Source organism: Passer montanus, unplaced genomic scaffold, assembly GCF_014805655.1.
Source record: "Passer montanus isolate IOZ18808 unplaced genomic scaffold, ASM1480565v1 scaffold9, whole genome shotgun sequence".
Classification (NCBI taxonomy): domain Eukaryota; kingdom Metazoa; phylum Chordata; class Aves; order Passeriformes; family Passeridae; genus Passer; species Passer montanus.
The window spans coordinates 8,113,082-8,132,833 of record NW_024374367.1 but is presented as its reverse complement, the minus strand read 5'-3'; the positions used below and the strand labels follow the sequence as shown (position 1 = coordinate 8,132,833).

Sequence of the window (19,752 nt, the reverse complement as noted above, 5' to 3'; positions counted from 1 at the left end):
TGCTGAGACTGTGATGCTGCTCAGGAACACATACTCAAAAAGGAAGGCCCTAGTGCCAGCTGTGCTGCAAATATTGCTGTTTTGTTTTTAGCACAGCGGGCAGATTTACCTCGAACTGTAGTGGAGTATTGCAGCGGCTGGCAGCCAGGGAGGGGATGGGTGAGAACATGACGCCGTAGCCATTGCGAGCCTCCTCCTCCGCGGGCAGCGAGGGGCAGGGCGCGGCGAGCTGCGGGCTGGCAGCGCCGGGCACCGAGGGCACGGCGGGCGGGGGAGTCACCGGAGACAGCGGCCGCAGCAGCTTCTTGACGTTCTGCTCCATCAGGTAGCGTGACTTCCATTTCTTCAGGGGACTCAGCAAGTCTGAAACACAAACTGAGCTGAGGACACGGCTGACCCACTGAGCATGAGCACATGCTGTCCTCTTCCACCCACTCCCAGCCCAAATGGAGCCCAGGAGTCTTCAATGCAACTACAACAAACTCCTAAAAATGAAGTACCTCTGAGTTACTTCTTACTGGTAACAGAACAATACATCATCAGGAACATGCAGTGAACAAGGAACAGGAACATGCAGTGAACAAGGAAAGAAAATATTTCAACTAGAAGCAAGCACAAGAGGGAGCTAGGGGAAAGGAAGACAGGAAAGGTTAAAAAGGGGAGAGAGGTCAGAGGACATGTCATTGTGACTCTTGCAAACAAATCAGAGACAACTCAGTTATCATTACCTGAACCTAGTAGTTCCCTATAGGCTACATCAATACAGCCCAAGCTTATTTCCACCTCCACCAAGGATTAAATCCTTTCCCTCAGGCCTACCTCTCTTCAAAATAATAATATTTTTTGATGCTTAGTTTTAAAAAAAAAACCAAAACCAAATCACCAGTAAGTTCTACAGGTTAGGTTTTGCTTGAGAGGTACATTTATTGGTTCTGGCATCTGTTTATTTCCTGTTCATCTCACCTTTCAATAATCAAATTTGTATTATTTGTGTATTGTCTAGCCTCTTGTCTGTCATCCTTGGAAAACTGATCCCTGACTGGGCTGATCTGCACTCTCTTTCTCTGCAAATTCAGACACAATATTTAAGCATTCTGCTGATTTACTCACAGACTTTAGCTTCTCCATCCTTGAGACTTACTTAGTCATTTGTTTATTGCACACATACCTGTAAGACTTTGCTACATCTTCCTACAGTCAGCAAGTATTTAGTTGACCTTCTACCAGCACCTGGCTGAGAAGAGATGATCCTGGGCTCTCTTCCCTCTAACCTCTCCCTTCCACTGTACAAGACATCCCAGAGCACTGAGGTTGATAATGCAATGTTAAGTGATTATCTTTTGACAGGAAAATACTCAGAAACTTTACAGATGCTCAAGCTAGAATGGGTCTGCAGAAATTTGAATGAACAGCAAAGCAACACTCCCACCTACCCTTAAGCTGTGCCATCAGGCAGCAGGACACATTAAGATGTCACAATACAGCTGCCTCTGGTATTCAGCACCTTCCCCAGTCCGAGTCCAGTGCCCAGGCTGCCCTGCTGGTGCTGAGCACTCACCTGTGTCATCTTTGCAGATGCTGGAGGAGCTGCTGTTCTCATTGCTTTGGTATAGACACTGGGTTCTGTTCTCAGGCGGAGCTGGTGAGGTCTGAGTCATCCCCTCTTCCAGGGCTTGTTTGATCCAGCGCTGAAACAGAACGAGACTGCATAAACGTGAAACTCCTCGGGTACTTCCTCTGCAGTCCTGCAGGATGCACTCCAACCCCTACACTTGTGTGGGGCAGGGCAGGCTGCTCAAAGCCTGGTGTTACCTCCTGGCGTGTGCTCGGGTGTGCTCTAAGAGCAGTTAGAACGCGGCTGTCAGCACTGAGCCCACCGCCTACTGTGGTGGGGCTGTGCCCCTCCTGACACAGGTTCTGGGAGCAGCAATCATCAGCAGTAACAGAGATAATTACAGAGCAAATTATAAATATAAAAATGCAAGATGGTGGCAACCGAAAACTATTAAAACAATAGTAATTTTAAAAAAAGGGACACCAATATAATGAACTATGTACAACCACTGATTTGTGCAAAAAAGCTGTTTCCTGCCAAGGAGAACAAATTGGAGCAAAAAAAAATCTGATTCAAATGCAAGCAGCAGTTTTCAAGGAGGGTAAATCAAGGAAAGAATAATAAAAGCAAATCTTTTCTTCAGCTACTAATAGAAAAGGTAAGCCACACTAGTCTTCTGAACATGGACAATTAAGAATGTTTCACATCTCACACAAGTGAACTTGAACTGAAGCCTCAGCAAATAGGCTGCTGCAGTGGGTGTGCTAGCCCTGTATCTTGATACAGACTGACTCCAGATGGCAGGCAGGAATCTTTGCTTATTCTACTGTAAAGGGAACTGCCACAACATAAGGGAAAACACTCAGGTGATCCAATGAAATGACAGCAAACTGCAGGAAAAAAGCAAAAAGCAATTTTCATTTGTGTAGTTTACCCAGGGGACTCACTGTACCAGACTCCTCTTGTCCTAGAGAGGTTTAAAATTGTACTTTTACCTTTCAGGAATCCACAGTTCATCTGCATGCCAGCAATGTGTATCCTATTACAGACACACGTGTGTCTTATGATTCCTCAAAGCTATGGTGAAAGTACATCACAAGCTCAGTGGCCACAATCCTCAAAGTGAAAACTTCAATGCGAGGATGAAGAGCAGGTGACAGGATCTATTTTGATGGCCTTCACTACTGTACAGCAGATGCTTCTTCTCTGTTCAAATATAACTCAAGGGTTTCCACTGTGGCTGCCAGCAAAAAGGAGAAGTGGCAGCCAGTCTGGAGCACCTCTACCTCAAACGTGGCATCTGATCTGACAGCCAAGTCACTGCACAGGGTGTGATTAACGCGAGAGCAGGTTACAGTTCAGTTTCCTTGCGAGGTTCAGACACTGCCATGCTTTGGATGCAAACTGACATCATCAGCTGAGTTTTTTGGCACAGTTCTCAGTAGTTTAAGGATGAGGCCTGCTGACAATCCAAGAAAATATGTGATCTATTTCAACAGCCTTTATAAATCAACCTCCTTGGCTGAGTAGTCAAAAGTAGACAAGACACAGATCAGGTCTTTAGAGAGTGTATCATCAAGTTCTGGACCATTTCTAGACCTCAGCTGGCTGAAAAGAAGTTGTTCCCTGTGAGTTTTCTAAACATTCCTGAACATAAGAAGCAGATTTCTATCTCCAGACTGTTAAATCATAAAATCACCAAATGCTAAAAATAATTTTCCAAGAAAAAGCCAGGGATCTCCTACAAAATGGATGAAACCTCTCAATGGAACAGCTAACCATTATTTACATTCAAAAAGTAGAAATCGAACAAATTCTTTCTGCTGCATCTGTTCTGGACACAGCAACTTTCAATACTTTATTAACTATTTAATGGAATGAGTACTGTATTTAAGTTTTCAGATTATGAAACAAGAATGCCAGATGACACCATTAATAATTTCCCTACTAAATTGGGAAACGGACAGGGGAGAACACAACACAGCTTAGCAGACTCTAGAGCAATCACTTCTACAATTACAGGCTGCAAAATGAATGGGTAGTTCTAACAAACATACAAAATCATGAACTGAACATGAGTTTAAATCAACTTGTCAAAGAAAATAGTCATACTGGGATGCACAAAATAGGTACAGGTCAGAAGACACAAAGCAACTTTTCTGCTTTGAAAATGTCCCAGCTGCAACACAACACCCAGTTTTGGACACAACTTCAAAGAAGGTGTGGACTAAACAGAAGCCATCAATAGTGAGACTAGTCCACTCCCTGTTCAGCAGTGAGAATTATAATTTGACTAGAAAAGAGTCAAATGCAGAAACAGATTGGAAGACTTGTTCCATGAGTTTTCCCTCAATTTTGAGCTTGCTGGCCAGTTGCAGGCAACTGCACCGAGCACAGAAGTCCAAATAACTCTGCCAGCTTTGCTCTGGATGTTTCTCTCTTCCCTGGGGCTTCAAAGACACTGTTAAGGTTCAAAAGAAGCTCAAACCTTGCAGTTCTCAGCTTAAAGAGGCATGAGGAGGTTGCCCAGGCACACAGAAACAGACAAGATGTTGTCATACATCTACATACGAACCATGGAGAGCTTTACCTATGAAGGAAATACTGAAGAGATTGTTAGGGCATGACAACAAATTGACTGAAGGTGGAAAAACAGTGAAGTCCAAAGATTCTCTGTGGAAAAATACCCTCAAACAAAGGAAGGCAAAGAAATCAGGACATGGTACCTGAAAGCCACCAAGACAGGGAGAGCAGAAAATATTTCTGTATAGTTGTTCTCAGGTAATCACACAGGAACTGGAAAGTCTCTGAGCAAAATGAACAGGCAACAGGAAATATGGATTCCAATACAAATCTGACTGAGTGAACTGCCCTGCCTTCCCTGCAGATGGGTAAATACTGGCATTTACTGGTCATCTCTGGAGGAACTAAATCCTTAGCTGGGCCTGGTTCAGGCTTCCTGCACGGCCTCAAGTATGTGCTGTAGATAGGCAGTCTGTGATGCCTAACAAAGAGCTGTGGACTTGCTCTTGTGAACAGGCAAACTCAAAGCTTTTAAACCACAAAGGCTCTCGAAAGACAATGAATCATAACTGAGGCACTGGATTGTTGAGGCCCACTGCAACACTGTCCTATCCCCACAATGCCAACCATCCTGACTGTGAAAGTAGTAACATAAAACTTTCTAACAGAAGCAATCAACACTCTTTGAATTGAGTATGCTGGATAATAAACAGCCACTGCAGATCTGAAAGTACATGTTTCTTAAAGGGCAGTCATACAACAGTTCTACCACGGCAAGAGGCAAGGATGAAAACTGAACTCTGGCAAGGAGGTCATCAGTCATGGCCTGGGTAGTGCATCAACACATTAGCTCAGTGGGAATACAGAAAATAATCTCCAAAAGGACACAACAACTTTACAAGAAGGCCAGTAAGATGAGCACATATCATGTAAAGGTAAGACACAAGCAAACATACCTTCTTACAGGAGCTGTAAATGCCATCCAACAGGAAGGGCCTTCGACGTCTCTCAGGGTTGAAAGGTGAACCAAAGCGAATGTAGTGTTTAGGTGTGGTACAGATCAGCGGGGAGTGCACGAGACCTGGCAACATATTCAGGGTAGTTGCCAAAACTGTTGGGTCTGTGGTAATGCGCAGAGGACACTCAATTGGACACTCCTGCTTTTCTGCCTTGTCGTTCAGCCATTCGGTAACCAGGTACTGAGGGAGGAAACACATGTCAGTGCAACCAGCACAGGTGAAGAAGAAAGGCAACATGGCCCAATGGTGTATGGGAAGCAATGCTCAACTCAGCCCACGTGCTAAAACTCCCCTCCTTCTGAACAGGAAGGACTTCCTGTGACAAACCCAGTTCTCACCTGCTAGAAACACAACCCAATGTCACAGAAGTAGCTAGATTTTATGCTCCATTCATCTTATTAGATGATTCTCCAAAAACCTGATCACCCTGTTCAAAACTAGTTTCTAGACACAAACAGCTAATTTATGCCCAGTTTGTGGCAGCTGCCTATTAGCTTCTGCAACTTTATCCTAGCTTGTACATGACAGTTGCAGTCACATTCCTTCTTGGTCTTCAATTCTAAGCTGAAAGTTAACCTCTTTGCTGCACCCTAAATGAATACCTGCCATCCCACCATCCCAACCTTGAGCACTTGGTCATACTTACCTTTTTTGTTTTGGGGTACTTGACTGCAGCTTTAGACTGGGATCCTGTAGCCAGGACAGCAGTTGGGTCAGATCCTGTCAACTGTCTGCCTTCTCCTGGCCCTTCCACATTGCTGACATCTGTTGTGGTTACCAAGCTGGCAGTGTTTCCTTCCTCTGGGACAGCCTGTGTGAGTTCAGCTTGCTGGGAACTGGCTTGTTTCTGCCTTCTCAGTCTCTGTGCTGAACTGGTCCGGTATCGAGAGAAGCGACTTTTTGGTCGGGGCCTGGAGGGTTTTGCTGGAGCTGGCTTAGTCACTGTTTTTTCAGGGACAGCATCCTACAAAATAAACTGTCATTAGTCTGAGCACCTCTTAGAGTATTCCTTTTCTCTGCATACAGGATCAAGAATTGAGATTTATTTATTGACACTACCTGACTCTCAAAATCTTGTTGGACTCTGTGCTGGTTCATAAGATGGCCTTGGGGACCCTTCAACACTGGCACATTATCGTTTTGTCTTCTGCATTCTTAAAGGACAGAACATGGGTCTTTAGGAAGAAAGCAGCATTAGGAAACTTGCTGCTTGTCTCAAGATAACTGCTCTTATTCCTGACCTAAGCTGACATGGAGCACTCCAGGCAAGTGTCTGAACCCTGCCATAAAATGGGAACACATGCATCCAAAGCAGACTGGTAAAAAAAAAATCCAAACAAAAAGAAAATAACTTTCCATCACTGCACTTACACATCCAACTTAAGCTCAAAAGGGGTTCACTTGGAGAAGGAGCTGGGCTTGTTCTGCCCAGAGAGGACTGAGGGGGATGTAACAGCAGTCTTCCTACAAACAGCCTGAAGCCACTAAGAAGATGCAGTGGTGCATCAATGGACATACACTGAAATGAGAGGTTCAGACTGGATACATGGCAGATTTTTTTCAGCCTAACAATCATGAACTGGAAGAGATGCAATCTCCAAAAGTGGAGGTTTTCAGGCGAAGACTGGATAAAACACTGGCCAGCCTGGTCTAGCTTCAGAGCTATCCCTACCTAACTCAGAATGGGCTAGAAAGGCCCAAAAAGCTCCTCCCCACCTGAGTGATCTTATGATCAGAAACGCTGCACCTGAGCTTTGTACAAGATAGCAAACAATTCCATCTTCATCTTACCGCTACTTGTGAGGACCGTCGTGTGTTCACCCCAGTACTGCTGGTACTGTTAGAAACAGCAGGAGGAGGAGGAGGAGGAGCAGGAGCAGGAGGAGGAGGAGCAGGAGCACTCAGTGCTGCACTTCCATCTTCAGTTTCAGGAGTCTCTGTTTTTACTTCTTCCAGCTCAGGAGCTTCAGAATTGACGCTGATTTCAGCATCAGTGCTGTTACGGTCTGATGGCTGCTCTCGTCTCCTCTTTCTCTTTTCTAAGTTCTCAAACATGTGCATGATGGCTTCTACCTTCCTGTCTTCCCGGGACTACAACACAAGGGTAAATTGAAGTAAGCATGGTGAATTATGCACACAAACAAGGCAAGAACAGATATGGGAAGCAGCACAAAGAGAACAACTGCCAAATAGCAATGACAAAAGCCAGACAGAGGACAGAGAGAAGCAGTTCTTATCGGTTATTTGCATTTTTCAATATGGCAAATTTCCCAGAATAACAACATAATCATGTGTTTGTAGATCAAGTAGAAGAACTTGACTTTGTTCTTAAATAGGACCACTTAGATACTACTGAGTTATATTAATAAAAAGCCACAAGGAAATGCATAATTTTGAAGAATTAAAAACCGTAAGAAAACATAAGTAGAGTGGAGAGATGACTTGGAAACAAATAGAGCTATTTGCTAATGACCAACCAAACAGAAGCCAGGGGCAATAGATGTACGTGATTAAGTAATTTGCAGCAAGTGTAATACACCACACAAACTGATTAAAATGTTCCAGATTCATTCTCTTCCCAGCAAGAATGTCAGAAGATGACCCAGCTCAAAAATAAAAGCTCTGGTCTAAGCAGCTTATGTAGTGGCTAAGAAAAACAGAACATGAGAGAATAGAGAGGCAAACCAAGTCAATTTATTAGGTAAACACAAAGGACAGGAAATCTTATCACCTGGCTGTGTCAAGAATAATTGGTACCTATGCATATAAAAAGCCCAGTACAATAATGTTGCAGTGACTGGCAAGAATCAAGTGGGTTTTAAGAAGTGGGGTCAAGTGTCTTCTGAGATTTATAATGAAAAAAGTATCTTGGAGCCCATGCCTGGCCTTTACAGCTTTCTATTAAAAAATGCTACAGACACACACACACACACACACACAAAGAGAGACTGGGGAAACTACAGAGATGGGTATTTACCTGATGCCAAGTATAGAAAACTGAATCCCATTAAAGCAGATTAACTGGTGCAACCTATAGGAACTGGGCTTACAGGCTGACAGGAAACCAACACTTCACTCAGGCTTACTGAACTATTCTGTCCCAAAAAGAGATCAGCCTCCCTGCATTAAAATGAAATCTTCCCTCCAAAGCTTTAAGGCCAATCTGATGGATGAGTGCTCTCATTCAAATTTCAGTGGAAACTGACTGCTTTATCTCATCTGTTCTAAAAAAATTCATCAGTTAATCCAAGCATCTCTCCACTGGATGGCCCTTGGCTCTCCGGGTTGCTGCACTATCTTAACATTTAAAGGAAATGTAAATGTTAAGATAGTGCAGCAACCTGGAGAAATTCTCCAGAAATTTCTGGAGGAAATTTACACTTCTCAGGAAATTTACACTTGGCAGATTCGTATTCCTGATTAGAGGAAGGCAGGTGATTATGATATTGATGAGCAAAGAAAAACAGGGAATTCCTAGCTTCCATGCATTTGTTGTCTGGTAAAAGGATGGGAGCAATTTTCCTGCTTTTCTTCCTTGGGTTTCTGGTTGGTTGGTTGGTTGTTTTATTTGTGTATTTGCATTTTTGTTTGGATTTTTCTCTTGTTTATTTAAATTAATGAATTAAGAGCCAGAACAGCTCCATTCACATGCATAAAACATTCTAATCCAGGCAGCAATCCCAGGAGCCATAAGCAACACAAGAAAAAAACCACCAGCTCCAGTCAGTAAAGATGAAGGCTAAAAAAGAACTGTATTATCAAGGATTCCAGAGTACTAAGATATATTTTGATCAAGACTGCTGAAGATGACAATAATTTGGAAATACAGAGATTTCCTGGTGGTCTACCCCTTCTTACTGACTTTTGCAACTGGATCACACTCTTCCACACATGGCAACATGTTTATGAAACCATACACTGAACAGATACCTGTTTACAAATCTAACCCAGCAAAAATGATCAAGTTTTTAAAAAATCAGGTTCTGGTTCATAGTATGATTGAATTGAAGATATCTCTGCTCACTGAGGGGGTAGGACTAGGTGACCTTTGATAGTCCCTTCCAACTCAAACTATGCTATGGTTCTATATAGTGCCATAAATTCTTGTACTAGCAATAAGGAAGGGCAGCAGGAACATAAAGATCCAATTACCTTTTAGGAAACTGGTACTGATGGTTTTGCTAAAGGTGTGGTTTAGACTATAGAACAGCCCTGAAAGTAACAATTAAATCTTTCCATGAGGAAACAAATCTATAGTTCTATAATCTATCTCCTGATCTGCAGCACCCTAACATAAATCCTGCGACTTGAAGTCAACCAAATCTGGGTAGTTTTTTACTCCCAACCCTTTTTTTTTTTTTGCCATTGCTAATCAAATTACTGAAGATTACTAACAGATGGAATTTGTGCTCAAACAAGTGAAATATCCAACTAGACCTGTTGGTCACTGCATGAAGCAAGTCCTACAGAGGGTGATACCAAGAGAGAAAGAGCTACTTGCCCGTCTGCTGTGGACCAAGGCTCCCTGTTCATCCACAGGCTCTTCCTTCTCCCCTTCTTGTTTCTCCTCCTTCTCTGGCACCTGAGATAGAAACCCAGATTAAACAACCCCGTACTGTTTCAAAGTTACCAAGATTTCTATGGTAATTTAAGGCACTAAATAAAGGTTTAAAAAAAGGTTTCCTGCAGTTTCTGTTCTGAAGATTCCAATCCTATTGGATCAGACTCCTGCAGCACTGAATGCTAACATACATAACAAGGGGACAAAGATTTTACCTCATTGTCACTGACTGCTGCAGGTCCCTCAGGAACTTCCTCAGTTTGCTGACTGCTGTTCTCATCCGACGCAATGCTCTGCTGCTCCATTTCTAGCTCCTTTCTCCGGGCCTTTCTCCGGCGAGTTTCTGCCCCAATCAGTGTGCCTAAAACAGGTGGAGGTAGGTGTTCTGCAGCATTTGGGCTACGTTTCTGCACAGGGCAATTCCGGTTCCCCTTGTGACACGCACAGTCCACTTTATAATTGCTGCTCCAAAACACAAACATAATTCGTGTCACTCTTCATTTCTCAACCCCTGCACAGAGACATTCAATACATCTCCTACTAAACATCTCACCACGTGCCAAAGCAAGGACAGCAGGCTACCTTATGGCCTCTATTGTAGAATATGCCAGCAGAACTGGACAGAATAGCCGGGAAATGCAATTCAGTAGAAAACGGAGCAATATGTAGAATGCGAGGAAAGGGCTGGAGGAAGATGTCCAGTCCAGGAGGGCAGTGGAGAGCTCCTGGGCGAGGTGAAGGACTCACCAGATGTTGTACTCATAGTCAAAGGCGATGGTAACCTCTGTGTCCTTGGCAATGGTGGCAACAGCATAGATGCACAGGTGGATCATCCCATCAGCAATCACATGGCGAACCTTGTTAAACGAAGCAGAAAGAAGCTGACGTCTCCACAGGTTCCATTTCCTACTTCCAAGACGGAAGTCTCCTTTTGCAAAGTAGCTCTTATTCTACTCTAGGAATAATTATCCCAAATTCTCCATAGGGAAAAGCCTGCTTCACTGCTCTTGTCTCATACTGTGCTTTTCCACTCACAACTACTACCACCTGCTTACCCTCTGTACTATTGTACCATTATGCAGCCAAAGGAAAGACATAAAAGAAATCTTTCTCTTCCAAAAAAAACTCCCTCATGTTCCCAAACTGTCTCATATTCCAAGTATAAACCATCAAACAAGCAAGAGACACAGAGAATTTACTGCATTTAGTGCATTTTAAGTTAGGGAAAGCACTAAGCTTATGTAAAACATGTATTTGCAATTACAGTGATGATGAAGAGAGAATTTACCTCTGCGTTTGGGGTGCAGGACCGCCTGATGAACCTGGCATCATTACCAAAGGTGCGGGCATCAACACACATCTCAACGCCATTGAACTTGGAGTAGAACAGCACAAAGGGATATGGCCTGGAGAAGCAACAGAACATCTCAGTCCCAAAATACCCAACTCCCACAGCACGGTTGTTAACAAGTATCCCTCACTTCACTGGAAGCAGAACTTCCATCAGCACTATTGCTCTGGGGGTTATTATTCCAACTATTTAAAAGATCTATTTCAGAGGGTTTGGTCCATAAGCAGAGCATCAAGCTGAGGTGATACATCTGATTTCCCACTTCTATGGAAGGCACAGCTGACAGGACCCTGTAAGTGAGCACTATCCCACAGAGACACCAGTCTCTCTGTGCCACGATGCTCTCATACCCATCATTTCATAGTACTCTTACTTTTTGAAGAAATGCCCATTGACCTCGAATTGCTGTCGTAACATAACTTTCCCTCGATACTCAATTATGAGGGTATCTAGTGCCAAGTCTCTTGCTGCCCTCAGGATCTTCCGGTGCTTCTGAACCCGAGTCACCCTTCCCAGCTGCAGCTGTAACAAAAACCAGAGCAAAAGAGGAAAATTTGAACCAAAGGCCTCTAACTCATGAAGAGTATTTTACCTACATAAAAAGAAAAAATATTCTAATAGCAACACACAGAAACTCTGCCAGGTGAATACATTGTTTATTTCGTCATAATTTAGTAATTACCAATAACCTTGATAATATTTATCAAAAGCAAACAGTATTTATTCCTTTCCTTCAACAATAGTCTGTCAAATCTAGTATTTCAGTCTTGCAGCTAGGAGGCACAACCAGACCTGTCACTTGCTACTAACTGGGAATTGCTTTGCAATTATGGCCACTTTCACAGCTAGAATAATTCAGATCTTCCCTAAATTGTGGGTTGTCACACATTCAGAGGAAAAAAATGCAAGCTTTTCCTTCTGCAGAGGATGGTAAATTCCAGCAAACAGGCCAAAGACTTAAGCTGGCAATTTCCATCTCCATCCAGAAACTTCTCTACATATCTCCACTCAGCTAGTGCTGTTGATTGTAATTTTTCTTAACATGAGGAACTAAATTTTTAATGGAGTAGTGACAGTTCGTTAAAGCATTTGTTAAAGTCAACAGCTCTATTACAATTGATTTTCACAACGTGTCTTGACAGCATGAAACCACAACATTCTTTAAGTACAGACATCCATATATGACAAATTCTATGGAATGATGGACGGGATGTTATAAGCACTAGGGTATAAGAAAGACTTATTCCATAAAAACAAAATACTTTTCTTACTTAACAGATGAAACCTCTCTGTAAGTAAAGGTTATGTGAAGATGACTGGCTGCCTCACCACCACTGCTGTGCCTGCTCCTTCCTAAGCACTCTATTCACTGCTCATAAGGGCCCAGTTTTGACACTTTTCCAGAGTGGATTGAAGCATAAAGGTTCTGACTTTGGTAATAATGACAATCAAGTATCTAAATTAGGAGTAAACCACAAAATTTTACTGAAAGCAAGTTCCCAACTTTTCCTGAGAGAACTCTCATTAGAAACAGCTACTGAGCACTCTGCTGAAATGGATAAAAATTAGTTTAAGGGGCTCAGCCTGAATAATGACAGAACACAAGACGTTCTAACCTTGTGGAAATAAAAGTTAATGTCTTAAGGCAGCACTGAGCACTGGGAACCCAGCAAAACCCTCATACTGAGCTCATGAAGATACTGAACCACAGGTCTTCTAAACCCTTTTTTTCTGATTGGGATCCTCTATCTCCTCTGTTTAAAAGCCACTCAAGAAAATGACTTTTGTTGTCTCTATAAGACATTATACTGCACATCTTCTAAGTAAGTAAGGTGTATTTGTTGACTTTTCTCACTCAGATTCAAGATAAAGATAGCTTTATAAAAATATTAATTTGAAACCTATTCATATAGGAGTAATGGTCCAGAGCTCCTCCTGAGATACACTCCAGTGTCACATTTGTCATGCCTACTGGGTTTACCTGTCTTATACCACTCTATCTGCCAGCAATTGGGAAAACCTGGATATATGTAGTGGAGACTCTGAAGAGCCTTGCAGGGCGTTCACCTCCTCAGGTCTTGGGTCCTGACAGAAGCTCACAGAGGATTCCCTAAGTCCACAGAAACATGTTATTTCCAGACTAAGAAGCACACTGTTGGACCTGATTTCTGATCAACAAACCCACGATATGAGTGAGCTGTAGGATCAGACTGTTTGCACTACACGGAGTAGTGGCTAAATTACTTTCAGCACTTTGTACTGTCCAACTGTGGCAACAAGGAATAAATAAATGGTACTGGATTTCCTAGTGTATGACAGGAGATAAGAAGAAAGTATCTGAAATTATTAGATTAATTAGGACCCAGTGTGTCTCCAGTTGAATAATTCTGTTTCTATACTATCACTGATTTGTTTTTATACCTCCTCACCTAAGCTGGACCTACACAGGAGGGTTGGACCAGATGACTTTCACTGGTTCTTCCCAACCCAAACTGTTCTACCACCCTAAGAGTATAACAAGATAATATCTTTCAGAAATTAATGTCTGGTAGCCTTTACTCTCACCTTTGCCCCATGACTGACTTGTATTACTCTTCATCTCATGCCAGAAAACAGCTTGGGGAATACAGGTGGGCTAAGGTGGGGTGGTCAGAGGAGGAGAAAGTCCATGCAGGAAAGAGAAACTCTGCATCTGTGTGACTTATTTATCTGAGTTTGGTGAAACAGGAATGATCTCACATTCTGGTAAGACACAGATCAGCTTGTTTTCATTCTCTGAATTTAGAAATATGAAGCAGATTAGCTGCCATGCTTTCATGTGTGAAAAGAACAAATGATTTTATTCATGTCACAGGCTAGGGACTGCTGACTGCTAATCAGCCAAAACTGTTCTGATATGTTTGCAGAGCAACATCTGCATAATACTCAGTGGCTTTATTTTATAAAAGCCCTTTTGCTCTTCAGAATGTGAAATCAGTCAGGGTTTGAGCTCAAGTCAGCAATTATCAGAGGCAGCAAAGGGCAAATACTAACCCTGGGCTTGGTTTGGCAACAACAGTCAGGAAAGTGATTCGCAGCTTTCAGTTTGTCGAGCAACTGGCAATAGCCAGGACTAAGATGATTTTATTCATAACACTAAACAGTTTCATATTTTCAAAACTTTCCCTTTGCATCTTGAGGACAGCTGAGAACTGGTTTATCATGAAATCACAGAATCATTTAGGTTAGAAAAGCCCTCTAAGATTGAGTTCAACTGTTAACCCACCACTGTCCAGTCCATTACTAACCCATATCCTGCATTGCCACATCCACATGCCATATCTTTTAAATACCTCCAGGAATACTGACTCCACCACTTCCCCAGGGAGCCTATTCCAGTCTGGCAAACCTTCTGGTAAAAAAAAAAAAGTAAATTCCAATATCTAATGTAAACCTCCCCTGGTGCAACTTCAGACCATTTCCTCTTGTCTTACTCAAAATATTCCAATGAACAAAATCCCATATCCTCCATGTATAACCCATCTTTCCCTACCCTTCCTGATTTGAGAAAGCTTTTAGGTCACATCTCAATCTCTTTTAAGTATATACTTGCATCACTGTTGACCAAAGTCAAATGACTCTCTGAACTATTAAGAGTATGCAGGGCATAATAAAACATTATTTTTATTTCTTTCTCCTCTCTCCAGAGTCTTCATAGCCAAAAAGAGCAGCAATATATATATATATGTGTATACAAATGTATATTTGCACAGCCTCCTGATTTTTTTCTAGCTCAAAGTACCTATTTTCCCTTATCTCACAGAAAAGCTATTTTTGTGTTCAGTAGACACCTAGTTAATAGACAACTGATGCAAACCAAGAAGCCTTCTCAGTTTGCCTACCACAGGTGAGACAAATGGGTGAAACAAAAATAGAACTCAGTGCATGAGAGCACGTGCTCCACACCTGTGCAGGTGCCCTCCTCCACATCCACAGCCACCTCCTGAGCAGAGACAGCAGGACTCAGGAGCTGACAAGCAGCAACCCAGGACAGACACCTGGCTTTTTCTCAGTGTCCAAGAGAAACTACAAAGTCCCCTGACACCTTCCCAGCATGTGCAATGACAAGTATCTACCAAGAGCTTGTTTACAGTAACTACAGCTCACTAACAAGTTTTGCAAGTTTCAACTTTTTTGTTTCTTTGTATCACATTGGGAGTCCTCTGATTTGGAATTCTAGCCACATTTTCCTATGGGAAAACCTCTGTCTGTACTGGGAAGGGAGAGGCTGAAAGAGCACAGCAAGAACAAGCACATTTATGTATGGTATCTTTTACAGTCTTGTGTTGTGCTGTACACATATCAAGAAACACAGCATGTGTTTTTTTTACTTATTTCAGGACTTTTCCTAAAACCCATGCAAGGCAGACAGAATTGGTTACATTTAGTCTCAAAAAATATTAAGATTTCTAGAGAAGTAGAACTTTTTCTTATCTGCATTTCCTGCTTTCTTTAGAAAGGCTATCAAGAAATGTTTCTCCACCCCCCCCCAAGAAATCTTATTTATTGCAGAACCAGAGGAAAGAATGGAAGAAAGTTTGGTCCAAAGTCCTCTTTCTGCACTCTCCCTTACTGGCAATATTTGTGCTCTGCCTGAAGTGCTTCACCTGCGTGAAAGCAGAGGGAAAGGTAGGAGGGAGCACATGAACTTCACTGAGTGAGTCAGCTGATATAAACAAGAATGATTCAAGCACAAACATATACCTGATATTCAGGTTTCTGACTTTGCTCCCTTTACACACAACAAATGCTCCACTTCTTTTTTGGAGCCCACCCTTTCAGATGCAACTATCTCCATTCTCCTGGACAAGGAAGGCCCAGAAAAGCCTAAACTGGGTAGGAAGGCTGTGCTTTGTTCAAGATCAGATAAGATGAAAAAACAGCTAGCAAGAGTATGAATGGGGAAGACATATATCACACAAACACACTGTTTTCCTGTTTCTGCTTGTTTACATGCACTCCATAAAGATGGCAAGACACCAACCACTGCTCATCACTGGAAAGTTAGGGAGAGACCAGCTTCCTAAAATCAGTTGTAGTTTTGCAGTACTTGGAAGTTACAAGAGTCCAAATAATCCAAAAACTGAAATAATGCTGAAAGGTTCTTTAAAATAGCCTTCCAAACAACATGAGTCAAGAAATAAAATAAAAAATAAATAAAGGGGACTGGAAAACTCAGGTGGAAAGCAGGAAATTTCCCATCTCCAGCAAGTGACAGATCTGGTTCTGTCTTCAGTGACCGAAGTATTTATGGCAAAATACCTGTTAACCACATTACAGAAACATGCAAAATATCCCCAGCCTAGCAATTCTGATTTGGTCTAATGCAAATATTTGTTAATCTCTCTCTGTTCTGGCATAATTTCTCCTTTACTGTGTATCTGAGCTGCAATACTGCTCACCCATGCCCTGACCTACTCCACCTCTGTGCTGCTTGTCCTTACCTGCATCTGGGACCCAATAACAGTGTTATTGCAGGCCAGCTCTGTTTTGTTGATTGTGTCCAGCATAGCAGTCTTGCCCACATAGTCTTTATTAGAGTTCAGGTGACGCTCCAGCAGGTTCTGCACATCAGCACTGTACTGGTTGGTGAAGGCTTCCTCGTACTGGTCTGTCCAGAGGCGGATCCGATTCTCCCACCCTTCAGCTGTGTTTTCATCCAAGGCATGTGCTTCAGAAGGGGAATTCTGCACCAAACAGCAAAGAATGAATGGATAGTACACAGCAGGAAAATCTATCCACAGTGCTCCAAGCACATGAATAAGCTACAAAAGAAGGCAAATCAGTGCCAAGCTATGTAAGTGTTGGTTATGAGGACACATTTTTCAGCATCTGCACCCTCCAGAACACTGTACAACAGTGTCACTCAGAAATCTACTGAGATTTCTGTGCAGAACTAAGACCTCTTGAAAGTTGGTACTTGGCACTGCTACATAAAATAAAACTAGGCTAGTACATGGCCAGAAAAAAAATTTAAGCCACTTTGGAAAAATAATTAAGTACATTAAAAAAGCAAAGGCACAGAACACATAAAGGCAAATAAATCTCATGTACGCTTGTCCTACAGTCAACCCACTCATGCTAACACAATGCTCAATGATGTTGACTGCATCTCAGTCTTTGCAGTGACTGATCCAAAAATAGTCCTGAACCTTCCAGCTAAATGGTCACCAGAGTTTCAAGAAACTGAATGTAGAGCATAAGCTAATACCACAGGGTTAAAACTGCAAGTCCTAAGCAGAGGAGAGGGCAAAATCAGGTAATCCGTTTAGACTGTCTTGTAAAGGAGGGGAAAACAGAAGCTGGTAGAAAGAAAAAGACTTAAGCTTCATTCTTTACTTGGCAGTAGTTGAAGTAGTTCAACAAATACTCCAGAGCTCAGCAACTCAATTGGCTTCATAAAGCACTGAGACACATATGACACTGAGGTCTTAGTAACAAGGACAACTGAAGAGCAATCATTATTTTAATAATATATATTAAAACCAGTAAGAGTTGCCATGCATTTTTACCCTCTCAAGTCACTTGCATACTATGGAGATGGTGCATAGGGACACCCCAGTACTGTCCTTTTTCCTCTAAGCCACCTGCTAAAAGCCACTGCCAGCTGCAGGACTGGGGTCAGGTGGAACTAAGCAAACCTTAAGGCACCTCTTGTATGTCTAGAAACAAATGCAGCTCTCAATTCAAGTCTACTTTTTTGTCAAATAACCTTCCTATTCAATGGCCACACCTACCACTACTGCAGGAAGTCAGAGATAAATATATTGTCCCATCCATTCCTAGTAAGAGGATGTGGAGAGAAACAAGGCAGCACTACTAGGGACTCCCAATATTAAACTTGTGAACTACTTTGATGTCCAAACTTGAAATAGCTTTGATGCAATCAAACAATAACTACCCTCACAGAAGAGCAGCCACAACCAGTTCTACATCCCTTACATCAAACACCCCACTCCCAAGTGCCATGAATCAATCACCTCTCGGAACTGGATTGCATTATCTGACTGGAAGCTATCAGAAGCAAATGGAAGGTTCAAGGGGCAATTCCTGTGATACCCTTTTGAATAGGCTCCTTGTGGTGCACTGTAAGGTTTGAGTTTATTACAAGGCTGGCCCCACAATCAGAAATTCCCAGGTAAACCAAAAGAGGGACAAAATAAAGGGGAAAAAAAACCCCACCATCAACACAGAGGGTTGTCATTTCTACTCACCTTCATCCTCAGAGACTTTCGTGAGCCCTCTCGAAAAGCCTGTCCCCCACACAAGGAGAGAGAGAAAAAATAAAGTATTATAAATTTCCTAAGAATTAGAATCCCAGAACCAGACTAAATCTTACTCCAATCCTTAATAAAAGATGGTGAGAATTACAGGAAAACCTACACAAGAAACAATGGACCTGAACAAAAAGAGACTCTGCAATGCAAATCCAGTGGAAGCTGCTGAAAAGCTTGATGGCCAGGATTTCTGAACTAAAAAAGCCTGCCTCACACTTAGTAAAAATGTCAAGATCAAAACCAAAACTGTCCCAACCTCACTTGCTTTGATACAAGAACGGTCTAGCAACAGAATCAAGGTAGTTCACAACAACAAAATAACCCCTCCAGACCGCACATAGCTCCTGCCCCCAGCATCTTATTTAATCAGTGCCTACCAGAAGAACTTCAAGGGAAACCTAACCTGTGGAAAATCATGGTAAAGCTGGCAGATGATGGGAAAGAACCAGCTGCTCACACGCTTGCATTCCAATATAAGCAATTCAAAATTATTTCAGTCCCCAGATCCTCATAAACAAGACAGTAAAGTCATCCCTCAACAAATGTTCATCACTACCTACATAGTTCTCCACACAGGCACTATCTCTGTCCCCGAAGAACCGTGCCAAGAAGCTCTGCAGCCCAAATTCCTCAACAAAGCCTGCTAAAAAATACCATGCTCCCTTCATTTTTCAATCTATTCACAGACTGACCCTTTCCCACAAACAGCCAGACTCCAAAAGCTACTTCCCCAAATCCTAATACAGCAAAAGGAAAAAATATGTAATTGAGTCCAGGCGCTGAGGATGAATGGACAGCATTGGGAAATAAGGGTGGAGTTCAGCAAGGTAATTTTTAAACCAACAGCCACGTACTCGAGCAGGTCACAAATACAAGGCATCCCATTATTACACCCGAAAGAGCAATTCTTGACAGAACAAAAATTTCTTGTCTACTGCCAGCTTGTCAACCTGCTCCTAACAACACAGCATTTGGTAGGAACTGCAGCCACCTTGTCTCTCTCCACATACCTTGATCTTTTTGGCCTTTGGAGCAGCGCGAGCCTTTTCCGTGCTCCTCTTCCTCTTCTTGGGTTTGCTCCTGCGGACGCGGTTGACGGTCAGCGTGATGCTGGTGGGCGTGTGCTGCGTGGCCGTGTACAGCACTGTGGAGGGAGAGAGTTCTTCATCCCAGCTCTCAGTGGCACTGCTGTCCCCGCCTAGAGAGACAAGTGCTTCATGAGCAACAGCTTCTCATCCCTGAGAGCACAGCTTACCCTTATGTCCATTTTCAGCAAGACAACTTGCTGCCCCTGCATAGCTCTTCCCTGAGAAAATTATACCACCTCTGTTTTCCCACCCAAACTGGGAACAGGTGCTCCAAACTTCTGATATGTCACAGAATGGCACTGATGAAAATTCTCCTTTTCTGTTCACAAGATAATCTGA

The 19,752-nt window shown here is 42.6% G+C and overlaps 1 protein-coding gene across 2 annotated transcripts in view; it reads right to left on the bottom strand.

The window, feature by feature from the left end:
* SETD5 (SET domain containing 5) overlaps positions 1-19,752 on the bottom strand; it is a 65,439-nt gene that overhangs the window by 13,970 nt on the left and 31,717 nt on the right. For both annotated transcript variants that reach the window (XM_039734018.1, XM_039734017.1), the window contains 13 exons: positions 19,336-19,523; positions 18,263-18,301; positions 16,493-16,735; positions 11,383-11,531; positions 10,947-11,064; positions 10,406-10,515; positions 9,874-10,120; positions 9,599-9,679; positions 6,889-7,188; positions 5,744-6,061; positions 5,035-5,277; positions 1,559-1,688; positions 110-363 (listed from right to left, as the gene is read on the bottom strand). In XM_039734018.1, coding sequence (XP_039589952.1) covers positions 110-363; positions 1,559-1,688; positions 5,035-5,277; positions 5,744-6,061; positions 6,889-7,188; positions 9,599-9,679; positions 9,874-10,120; positions 10,406-10,515; positions 10,947-11,064; positions 11,383-11,531; positions 16,493-16,735; positions 18,263-18,301; positions 19,336-19,523 — 2,420 coding nt within the window. The remainder of the gene's footprint in view (positions 1-109; positions 364-1,558; positions 1,689-5,034; positions 5,278-5,743; positions 6,062-6,888; positions 7,189-9,598; positions 9,680-9,873; positions 10,121-10,405; positions 10,516-10,946; positions 11,065-11,382; positions 11,532-16,492; positions 16,736-18,262; positions 18,302-19,335; positions 19,524-19,752) is intronic.